The sequence below is a fragment of the Balaenoptera borealis genome (assembly GCF_965194805.1).
Source record: "Balaenoptera borealis genome assembly, chromosome: 6".
Classification (NCBI taxonomy): domain Eukaryota; kingdom Metazoa; phylum Chordata; class Mammalia; order Artiodactyla; family Balaenopteridae; genus Balaenoptera; species Balaenoptera borealis.
Window position 1 is genome coordinate 7,918,241 of NC_138863.1, and position 12,792 is coordinate 7,931,032.

The 12,792-nt window shown below is 39.7% G+C and overlaps 1 protein-coding gene across 5 annotated transcripts in view; it reads right to left on the reverse strand.

Annotated features, from left to right (window-relative positions):
* The window catches only part of DIS3L2 (DIS3 like 3'-5' exoribonuclease 2), a 370,836-nt gene that overhangs the window by 320,409 nt on the left and 37,635 nt on the right, over positions 1–12,792 (reverse strand). For all 5 annotated transcript variants that reach the window (XR_014245636.1, XM_082395568.1, XM_082395569.1 and 2 more), the window contains exon 2: positions 436–584. Coding sequence is in view for 4 of the 5 variants with exons in the window: in XM_082395568.1 (XP_082251694.1) it covers positions 436–487 (52 nt within the window). In the remaining variant the exon portion in view is untranslated. The remainder of the gene's footprint in view (positions 1–435; positions 585–12,792) is intronic.

Genomic DNA, 12,792 nt, shown 5'->3' on the forward strand with positions numbered 1-12,792 from the left:
GAAAGACCAAAACGTAATAAAATTCCCTGATAATGATTTCAAATAGTCATAAAGAGGAAAAATTGGTAAGGAAACATGAATAAGATGTACACAGATTTGAGACCTGAATTTTAAATCAGCACCACAATATACATGGAACAGAACCCAAATAATGGGTTCAGTATGCTTTGCTGGTTATAGACACAAACTTTTAAAAATAGGAATTACTAAAAGATCATCACTTTTCTAGAGGAGATTAAACAGCTGTACTCAATATAACAATAAATTAAGACAGCAAGAAACCACACAATTCTAGAGTAAATAACACAGGAGAATATTTAACAGGTCACCGGAAGAATTACAGTCTCCCTCAGTCCTAAGACCCGCCCTGCACCTCCATTCCACTTTAGTTCAGGTCTCCAGTTGCTAGAGCAGATTCCATTTTCCTTTTGCTACCTCTGGGGGTCCCCAGGGGCCGGAGGTTCAGCCGGTAGTCAGGATGGCTCATTACTGGTTCCAAGGTCACCTCTTCTCTCTAGATCCAGGAGGGCCTCCACTGCTCAGCTCAGAGTTCTTCTGGCCTTGATCAGCTCAGTTGTCACTAGCTGAAACCAAAGAGAGATGGGTGACTGAAGAACTGTTAACCTGAAGCCTCCTCTGTGCTCTCGGAAATTTAGGACTTCGACGGCAAAGGCAATGTGGTGTCCCTCCTGGGTACTGGCGTCACTTTCTCCTAGGCAGACAGTCATGCACACCATCTGTCCTGAGTTGCTTTTCAAGGTCTTCAACCTCATGGGTATCACCAGCCTGCTTGTTTGGGCCCCTTCAACTAAAAATCTCCACAAATAGGGCAATGAGGTAGAAATTAAGGAGTTCTGAGGTTCTATTCAGCTAGTGGAATGTACAAGAGCAGGAGGGAATATGGTTTTGAAAAATGGTATAAAGATCTAGAATCTAAAGGCTATAATGAAATAGGTACTAAACTAGGGCTCAAGAGATGTGGCATTTACTAAGTTTAACCTTAGACAAATGACGTTCTTCTACAAAATCAAATAAATCAATTCCTTAGAATTCATCAATATAAACATAACCTAATTCACTGCCACAACCAGATGTCCAAAACTATGCATGGAACTGCAGATGATTCACTAGCTTTCAAAAAATGGGAATACTGTAGTTAGACATCTACTTCCCTACTCTTACCTGCCATCCCTTCAAACCAGTCATCTGACCAGAAGCTCCGGCAGCTGCTCCTAAGGAATACAAGGCAGCTGCCTGGCTCAGCGGACTGGAATGTGGGGCCCTGCAGCTGGCCCCCTGGCCTTCGACCTGGACACTGAACATGTCATCACTACATCTACTTTCTACTCTCTGCTGGCCACAGGCCCAGGATTCAAGCCTATACTTGCAAATTCTCAAAATCCGGATGGGCAGCCTGCTTTCCCATAAAATGGATCAAGATGTCATTCTGAACACTAAAACCCTTTCCTCTAAACTTCCCACACACATCCTTCACCAAAATGATGTAATTTTTCTTTAAATTGAAATTAATACTAACTCAGGAGAGGAGAAGCAACAGAGACAGAGTAACAAGCCACTCAGTGATACGTGAAGAGATTCAGAGATAAAGTCAAGAAGTTTCAAGAAGAGAGAGAAACAGATGGTCTTAGATAAACAACAAGGTAGTGGAAAAGGCACACAGAGGAGTCCAGACCATCTGCTGGTTTCATTCAGAAATGCATTCATCCACTCCTTAATTCAACAACTATTTCTGCAAGATACTATACACTAGGCATAGTGAGGGATACAAAAGTTAATTAGACTTATAGAACTCATATTAAAATAACAACTAATATAAGTTGGGGAGTGATAAGCACTTTTTTTTTAAGTATGGGTAATGTACATATGATGGAAGAGAGTATCTCCAGATCAGGAAATCCAAGAGAGCTTCAGGAAAGATGTTAAGAACTGAGAATGTGAGAAAAGCATACTGCTGGCAAAAGGAAAAAAATATATAGACACACAAACAGAAAAACACAGGCAGGTTCTTGCCACGTTAATTCCATTTGGATGGAGTCCAGCCTATATGAAGGGAGGCAGTGGCAAGGAAAATAAAACAAGTTGGAAGGTCTAGAAAACCAGCCCTGTTTCTCAAAGGCAGTAGGGAATTTCTGAAACACGAAAGAGCGGAAGAGAAGAACAACAGACCAAAGTTGTGTTTCAGGAAAATTAACCTGGCAGAGCATATTCAGAGTCATCTGGAGTTGAGAAAGACTGACAGCAGCTGCACCTCAGGAAAGAACCAGAACAGACTGTATGAAGGGAAGGGAAGGCCTGAACTAGAGTTGCAGCTGCAGACACTGAAATGAACAGACCATTAACATGGTATTACATAGGAAAACTGGCACCACTTGGCAACCAGGCATATCTGAAGGAGAGCAAGGAGGTGGCAATTGTGTGAGATTTCAAGTAAGGAGACTGGGAGATGATAACATCACTAAGTTAGAGAAGATGGTGAATTCTACTTGGGGTATTATATACCTCTACATGGCAATACATACCTCTATATATATGCCTCTACACGTGGAAATACATACTTCTACATCAAGAACTTGAAAACTGGAGCATAACTTAGAGAGATGAATTAGCCAGCCATTTGCATAAAGACGGTAACCCAAAGTTTTCTAGAATGGAAGAGATTGCCAAAAAGGGGTAAGGTGATGCAGAAGAGGGCCTAGGACAAAATCTGGGTTAGGGCAACTTTTTTTGCAAAGAGGAGGAAGAAGTAGAAAACATAATAAAGAAGCTAATAAAGATATAGGGGAAAACACCAACAGAGCCTGATGCTAAGAAAACAAGGGAGACAATGACTTCCAAAGGAAAACAGGTTCATGATCAGGGTTTGCACCAACTACTAAGAAAACAAATAATGGCAGCCTTGGGTGGGGCAAGGGGTTGGAGCAAGCTGCAAGCAGGAGAAAGACAATCCAAAAATAAGAGCCAGAATTGAAAATGGGGTACTTCATATCAAGTCTTGATGCAGGCAAGAGTTCAAAATTAAGGGGAGTTACTGCCAGTCAAGTGAGATGGAGGTACAGAGATCTCAACTCAAATGTCCTAGGTCAGCTGCATTTGTAACTTTTTTTCACAGCAAATATCTCGGTTGGTGTGATTTACACCTAACTTTTCTGTCTAGCTCAGGAAGATAAGGAATGTTTGGTTGAGATCATCACTATAATCCCACTGGCTCCCACAGTACCTAGGATAGAATAGGTGCTCAATAATCACTCCTTAAATGACTGGATGAGTTTGTTTTCATGAGCAAGCAGTGAGAACACCAAGCAAAGCAGGGTCATTCAGGGAAACCATGCTAAAAACAAATCAGCAAAGAACGGAAAACCAGGAAACAAAGTCGGCAAGAATAAGCCAGACCAGCCGAGCAGAGAGTCAAAGTCTGCCTTTGGGTATCAAAGCACTGGAAGCAGACGGAAAGATTCCAAGAATACAAGATGCTAAGCAGAAGACAAACAAGCAAGCAACCTTCCCTTCCAAGTGATGCAGTTGGGAAGGCCCATTAACCCTGGAGAAATCCTGGACACTCCTACCCTGACACACTAAAAGCACAAGTCACCAGCTAATCCTCACCAGCTTTCAGAGCGAGGGCCAATGATACACTGCCCAACTGCCCACTGGCTCCTAGAGAGGGTGTCTTGCCATGGAAATAGCTGTACATTCTGAAGAGTTGGGCTAAGATTACGATGAACAGACAGTACTGGTTAATAGTGCCACATGGTACAAAAGAGTAGGAATGAGGAGGAATGTAGGAAAAGCACTAGACTTGAGAAAGTGTAAACAAAGAAAGCATCTGGGTAAAAGAAGTGGTGTCTTGAGACCCAATGTACAGTACAGAGCAGGTGCTCAAAAATTTGAATAAATGAAGACTATCTAGGACAGAAACCAGGTTACGACAAATATATACTAGCGAGAAATATGAGTAGCAGGGCCAGGACTAGGGTGAGGCAAGCAAGGCACCTAGGACACAAAATTTATGAAAGCTAAGTGACACAAGTGCCAACCCCATGCTTGTAGGACTCCAAGAGTAAGTGCCTCCTTAAATGTTTGTGCCCTAGGCATCTCACTTGCCTTACCCTAGTCTAGGCCAATATCACAGCTAGTCTGGTTTGTAATACCAGTTAGGGCAAGCAACAGATCAGTAGACCAACCAGAAATATAACAGGGAGAATCAGGGAATGAGACAACCAAAGTGCATCTTGTAAGAATCTACATTTTCCTGCTGTGTGTATGCTCAAGACTGTAAACATGCAGGAGAGAAATGAGTGGGTCCTAGAGAGCTATTCATCCCTGGATGAATGTGAGCCTTGCAAATACAGAAAGCAAAAGCCAGGGCAGACTTGTAAACTGCCTCAATTTTGAATGCATTTCCCAAGTCTCACCAGGACCACTGACAAAGGGTGGAGGCCTCATCGTTTCAAGGAGTTTAAACACAACTTCTGACTAATCATAAGCTGACCACTAAGATATGCTGACTCAAGAGCAACTATCAGAAAGTCATGCTTAAAAATAAATACAAGAAAAAAAGAACTGAGCAGAGACATGAGCAGCTAGCTACACACTATGAGAGAAACAGACTCCACAGAATTAGCCCATGCAAGCCGCTTAACAAACAGAGCAACCACCTCCAACTCTGGAGGAAAAGAAATCAGAATGCAGAATATATTATCAACAATATCCAGATTTCAACAAAAATTATAATATACGCAAAAAAAAAAAAAAAAAAAACCAGAAAAATTTGACCCATAAAATGGGGCAAGGGATAGTTTCAATAAAAATTATCTCTAAGTGAGCCTAGATTTTAGATTCAGGCAACAAAGACTTCAAAGCAGCTATTATAAATATGTTCAAAGAACTAAAAGAAACCATCTTTAAAGGAAACTATGATAACAATGATTCATCAAATAAAAAATATCAGTAAGAGATAGAAATTATTTTAAAAGAACCAAATGGAGGGTTCATGGGAACCACAGTCTCTGACTCATGAGGTCTTCAGACGCTCAGAAACAGAGGAATTCAGAGAAAAGATAAGGAAACTGAAGCACAGAAGGGATAGGTGGTTTGTCCACTGTCACAAAAAGTTATACTCCATTTAAAGTTATTATAAGTCTTAAAAAGGCGGAAGCAAGAAGAACTACAATCCTGCAGCCTGTGGAACAAAAACCACATTCACAGAAAGACAGAAAAGATGAAAAGGCAGAGGGCTATGTACCAGATGAAGGAACAAGCTAAAACCCCAGAAAAACAACTCAATGAAGTGGAGATAGGCAACCTTCCAGAAAAAGAATTCAGAATAATGATAGTGAAGATGATCCAGGACCTCGGAAAAACAATGGAGGCAAAGATCGAGAAGATGCAAGAAATGTTTAACAAAGACCTAGAAGAATTAAAGAACAAACAAACAGAGATGAACAATACAATAACTGAAATGAAAACTACACTAGAAGGAATCAATAGCAGAATAACTGAGGCAGAAGAACAGATAAGTGACCTGGAAGACAGAATGGTGGAATTCACTACTGTGGAACAGACTAAAGAAAAAAGAATGAAAAGAAATGAAGACAGCCTAAGAGACCTCTGGGACAACATTAAACACAACAACATTCGCATTATAGGGGTCCCGGAAGGAGAAGAGAGAGAGAAAGGACCAGAGAAAATATTTGAAGAGATTATAATTGAAAACTTCCCTAACATGGGAAAGGAAATAGCCACCCAAGTCCAGGAAGCGCAGCGAGTCCCATACAGGATAAACCCAAGGAGAAACATGCCGAGACACATAGTAATCAAAGTGGCAAAAATTAAAGACAAAGAAAAATTATTGAAAGCAGCAAGGGAAAAACGGCAAATAACATACAACGGAACTCCCATAAGGTTAACACTGATTTCTCAGCAGAAACTCTACAAGCCAGAAGGGAGTGCCATGATATACTTAAAGTGATGAAAGGGAAGAACCTACAACCAAGATTACTCTACCCGGCAAGGATCTCATTCAGATTTGATGGAGAAATCAAAAGCTTTACAGACAAGCAAAAGCTAAGAGAATTCAGCACCACCAAACCAGCTCTACAACAAATGCTAAAGGAACTTCTCTAAGTGGGAAACACAAGAGAAGAAAAGGACCTACAAAAACAAACCCAAAACAATTATGAAAATGGTCATAGGAACATACATATCAATAATTACCTTAAACGTGAATGGACTGAATGCTCCAACCAAAAGACACAGGCTTGCTGAATGGATACAAAAACAAGACCCATCTACATGTTGTCTACAAGAGACCCACTTCAGACCTAGGGACACATACAGACTGAAAGTGAGGGGATGGAAAAAGATATTCCATGCAAATGGAAGTCAAAAGAAAGCTGGAGTAGCAATACTCATATCAGATAAAATAGACTTTAAAATAAAGAATGTTACAAGGACAAGGAAGGACACTACATAATGATCAAGGGATCAATCCAAGAAGAAGATATAACAATTATAAATATATATGCACCCAACATAGGAGCACCTCAATACATAAGGCAACTGCTAACAGCTATAAAAGAGGAAATGGACAGTAACACAATAATAGTGGGGGACTTTAACACCTCACTTACACCAATGGACAGATCATCCAAAATGAAAACAAATAAGGAAACAGAAGCTTTAAATGACACAATAGACCAGATAGATTTAATTGATATTTATAGGACATTCCATCCAAAAACAGCAGATTACACTTTCTTCTCAAGTGCGCATGGAACATTCTCCAGGATAGATCACATCTTGGGTCACAAATCAAGCCTCAGTAAATTTAAGAAAATTGAAATCATATCAAGCATCTTTTCTGACCACAATGCTATAAGATTAGAAATCAATTACCGGGAAAAAAAACGTAAAAAACACAAACACATGGAGGCTAAACAATACGTTACTAAATAACCAAGAGATCACTGAAGATCTCTATTATTGTCCTCAAACCAGATTTTCTGCCTGCATACTGCATCCAGATTAATGACATCATTATCATCGGTAGACAGCAAACAGTAGTCATCTAATTTCTTTCTCTCCATTAATAATACTCTATTACTGTATTTTGTCTATTCTGTCTTCAAAATGTATCCTAAACAGATTCCTTCCTTTCCAACTTGATTAGCACTGTCTGAATTCAGGTTGTTGCAATAGCGTAGCCTAAAGATTACAAGATTCTTAACAGGTCTCTCAACGACTAATCTCTTTTCTTCAATCCATGTTTCACCTAAAACACAGAAGACAATTTATGAACAGCATTTCCAAAACCCTTCAGGGTTCCTCAATGCAACTCTGTAATCTAACCCACTGTAATGGTTAATTTTATGTGTCAACTTCATTGGATGACAGGGTGCCCAGATATTTGGCTAAACATTATTTCAGTCTATCTGTGAAAATGTTTCTGGATGAAATTAGCACTTGAATAGGTGGACTCAGTAAAGCAGTTCACCCTCACTAATGCGGGTGGGCATCATACAATATGTTGAGGGTCTGAGTAAAACAAAAAGGCAGAGAAAGGAAGAATTTGGCCCTTCCAGTCTGATTACTTGAGCCAGGACACTGATCTTCTCCTGCCCTCGGCACTCCTGGTTCTCAGACCTTCAGACCTTGACTGGAATGTACATCATCAGCCCCCTGGTTCTCAGTCCTTCAGACTCACTGAATTACACCACCTGCTTTCCTAGGTCTCTAGCTTACAGAGAGCAGATCGTGGGCCTTCTCAGCCTCCATGACTGCATGAGCCAGTCCTCATGATAAATACCTTTCCGTATCCATGTCCTAGTGGTTTTGTTTCTCTAAAACCCTAATACACCTACATTCCAGGTCTCATCTCTTACTAAAGATTTTTTCAATATGATACCATGTGAATTCCTGATGAAAATGGTAAGTCAGAAGAGCCCATGCCTGGTGGTGAAGCTGGAAAAATGACTTAAAACCAAATTGGGGGGGATCAATCAAGATGGTGGAGTAGGAAGATGTGGAACTCACCTCCCCCCACAAACACATCAAAAATACATCTACATGAGGAACAATTCTCACTGAAAACTAACTGGAAACTGGCAGAAAGACTCCTGTACAACCAAGGCTGTAAGAAAGATCCACATGGAATCAAGTAGGAAGGGAAGAGAAGCAATCAGGTCAGGACTTGCGCCACTGGGAGGGGATTCAGAGGAAAAGGAAGAATACACAGGCAGAGAACCACCCTGGGGAGCGAGTGTTTTGGGTCCAACCCAGGGAAGACAAGCTCCCTTGGCTGGTTGGAGGGCTACTAGGAGTAACAGGAGAGCTGTGGGAAGCCTGGATTCCACTCATGAGGAGGGTGCAAGTGCTGGCTTGCTTCCTAAGCAGGGCAGAGAGGGCAGAACAAGGACTGCTCCAGTGGCTGCCCAGTTTCCCACAACTGCACTGGCACGTGCCCTAGCCTGAGCCGAGTGAACACCAGAGCCACACTTACTTCACCTCACAGCTCCACACTGGAGCAAGGGCTACCATAAGTGGGAAGAGAGCTTGGCTGTGGGACACAGAGGCAACTGGGACCGAGGGTGGTGTCTCAGCATGGCAGAGGCGGCCGTTGCTGGCACTTACACAGGCAGCACGTGGGGGCAGTTCCAATCTGTGACAGCAGCCATCTCACCATGGCCTGCACCCCATCATGAGCTGAGAGCCCACACAGGCTCCTCTTGCTCTAGCACTGGTCCTCTCTGGGGCAAGGGTGCCAGTGCTGAGAGAGGGGAGAACACACACTTAAAGGGAACAGAGCCAGCTCAGACCAGAACCTCAGGGCTTCTGCTCCATCACCTTGAGATTCAACCCCACCTCCCAATAAGGCAGTAATGGTCACTGAGCAGAGGGGAAGTCCTGCCTCACAGCTGGCTCCGCCCTAGCCTTTCCATCTCCAGCCCCACCTCCTACCAAGGTGATAGCTGCCAGAACACCCCAAAGAAAGATGGTGACTCCTGTTCACAACAAATCCAGCTCTCCCACTAAAGGCACTGGGCACACACATGCTGTACAGGGACACTCTCACATAAGGACACCCCCTTAAGACTGCAATAGGTAACTAGTTCACCTAAATTCATAGAGACAGAGAAAGTTAAGCAAAATGAAAAGACAGAGGAACTGGTCTCAATTGAAAGAGCAAGAGAAAATCCCTGAAAAAAATAAATAATGAAACAGAAATAAACAATTTACCAGATAAAGAATTCAAAGCATCAGTAATAAGGATGCTAGCTGAATTAGGGGAAAGGATAGACAAACAGTGAGACTTTTAACAAGGAGCTAGAAAATATAAAAAAGAACCAGTGAGAACTGAAGAATACAACAACTGAAAGGTAAAACACACTACAAGGAATGAGTAGCAGACTAAGTGAAACAGAAGAATGTAGAAGTGATCTGGAAGATAGAATAACGGAAATCACTCAATAAGAACAGCAAAAAGAAAAACAACTTTTAAAAATGAAAACAATTTAAGAGCTCTCTGAGATAACATCAAGCACACCAACATTCACATTATAGAAGTCCCAGAAGGAGAAACGAGAGAGAAGAGGGTCAAAAATGTACTTGATGAAATTACAGCTGAAAAACTCTCAAACCTAAAGAAGATACAGGAAGCACAGAAGGACCCAAATAAGATGAACCTAAACAGACTCACACCGAGATGTATCACAATTAAAACAGCAAAAGTTAAGATGAAGAGAGAATCCTAAAGGCAGCAAGAGAAAAAGAGTCATGTACAAGGGAACCCCCACAAGGTTATCAGCTGATTTTTCTGCAGAAACTCTGCAGGCCAAAAGGGAGTGGCTGAAAGGGAAAAACCTGCAACCTAGGACACTCTACCCAGCAAGATTATCATTTAAAATTGAAGGAGAGATAAAGAACTTCTCAGAAAAGCAAATCTAAAAGAGTTCATCAATACTAAACCTACCCTAAAATAAATGTTAAAAGGGCTTTTCTAAGTAAAAAGAAAAGGCTATAACAAGAACTAAGAATCTGTAGGAAAGGAAAAATCCCACTAGGAAAGGCAAATTAATGGTAAGGGCTGAGATCAACCACTTAAATAAAGTAGTACAAAGATTAAAAGACAAAAAAATTTTAAAAGCAACTGTAACTATAACAAACAGCTAATGGATAAACATGAAAATATAAAATATGGCGTCAAAAACACAAAATATGGGGGAGGAGTAAAAATGGTAGACCTTTTAGAATGTGTTTGAACTTACATGACTATCAGTTTAAAACAAGTATAGTTACAGGTCAACATACATGAACCCCATGGTAACCACATCAAAAAGCCTACAATAGATACACAAAAACTAGAAAGAAAGGAACACAAGCATACTACTAAAGAAAATCAAATCACAAGAGAAGAAACAAAAAGAAGAAGAAAGGAACAGAGAAGAACTACAAATACAATCAGAAAACAAGTAATAAAATTGCAACAAGTACATACCAATCAATAATTACTTTGAATGCCAATAAACTAAATGCTCCCATCAAAAGACATAGGGTGGCTAACTGGGTAAAAGAAAACAAGACCCATCTATATGCTGCTTACTGGAGACTCACATCAGAGCTAAAAACACACATAGACTGAAAGAGAGGTGATAGAAAAGGATTTCATGCAAATGGAAACGATAAGAAAGCAAGGGGAACAATACTCATATCAGACAAAATAGACTTTAAAACAAAGTCTTATAACAAAAGACAAAGAAAGGCATTATATAATGATAAAGGGATCAATAAAAGAAGAGAATATTATATATACTTGTTAACATACCTGCACCCCATATAGGAGCACCTAAATATATAAAGCAAGTATTAACACACACAAAGGGAGAAACTGACAATAATACCATAATAGTAGAGGACTTTAACTCCCCACCAACATCAATGGACAGATCATCCAGACAGAAAATCAATAAGGCAACTGTAGCCTTAAACGACATAATAAACCAGTTGGAATAATAGATATCTACAGGACATTCCCTTCAAAACCAGCAGAATACACATTCTTTTCAAGAAAACATGAAGCATTCTCCAGCACAGATCATATGCTAAGACCACAGAACAAGTCCCAACAAATTTAAGAGGATGGAAATTATATCAAGCATTTTTTCTGACCACAACAGTATGAAACTAGAAATCAATTATAGAGAGGAAAATGGAAAAAGCACAAACACATGAAGACTAAACAACATGCTACTAAAAAAAAAAAAACAGCTCAATGAAGAAATCAAAGAGGAAATCAAAAAATACCTTGAGAAAAATAAAAATGGAAACACAACTTTCCAAAATCTATAGGATGCAGCAAAAGCAGTTCTAAGAGGGAAGTTTATGGCAATACAGGGCTTCCTCAAGAAACAAGAATAATCTCAAGCAAACAACCTAACCTACCATCTAAAGGAATTAGAAAAAGAAGAACAAAACCAAAGTCAGCAGAAGGAAGGAAACAATAAAGATCAGAGAGGAAATAAATAAAATAGAGACCAAAATAACAACACAAAAGATCAATAAAACCAAGAGCTGGTTTTCTGAAAACATAAGCAAAATTGATAAACCTTTAGCCAGGCTAATCAAGAAGAGAGAACCCAAATAAAATAAGAAGCAAAAGAGGAGAAATAACAACCAATACCATAGAGATACAAAAAATCATAAGAGAATTCTACAATTATGTGCCAACAAACTGGACAAACAAGAAAAAATGGACAAATTTCTATGAACATACAACCTGCCGAGACTGAATCAGGAAGAAACAATCTGAACAGACTGATCACTAGTAGTGAAATTGAATTTGTAATTAAAAAAAAAAAAAAACTCCCAATAAACAAAAGTCCAGGACCGGATGGCTTCACGGGGGAATACTACCAAACATGTAAAGAAGAGGAAATACCTATCCATGTCAAACTATTCCAAAAATCTGAAGAGGACAGAACACTCCCAAATTCATTCTACAAGGCCACCATTACCCTGATACCAAAACCAGACAAAATACAATACAAAAAAAGAACACTGCAGGCCAGTATCTTTGATGAATATAGATGTAAAAATCCTCATCAAAATATTAGCAAACTAAATCCAACAATATATAAAAAGGATCATACTCCCTGATCAAGTGAGATTTATTCCAGGCATGCAAGCAAGGATGGTTCAACATTCACAAATCAATCAATGTGATATACCACATTAACAAAAGGAAGGGGAAAAAATCACATGATCATCTCAATAGACAAAGAAAGAGCATTTGACAAAATTCAATATCCATCAATGATAGAAACTCTCACCAAAGTGAGTATAGAGGGAGCAAATCTCAATATAATAAAAGCCATTTACAACAAACACACAGCCAACATAATATGCAATGGTGAAAAGCTGAAAGCCTTCCCACAAAATTTAGGAACAAGACAAGGATGCCCACTCTCACCACTTCGATTCAACATAGTATTGGAAGTCCTAGCCAGAGCAATCAACAGAAATAAAAGGCATTCAAATTAGAAGCAAAGAAGTAAAACTGTCACTATTTTCAGATGACATGATACGCCATAGAAAATCCAAAAGTCTCCACCAAAAAGCTATTGGAACTAATAAATGAATTCAGTCAAGTTGCAGGATACAAGCTTAATATACAGAAATCTGTTGCTTTTCTATACACTAATAATGAACTATCAGAAAGAGAAAGCAGGAAAAAAAAATCCCGTTCAAAATTGCATCAAAAAGAATAAAATACCTAGG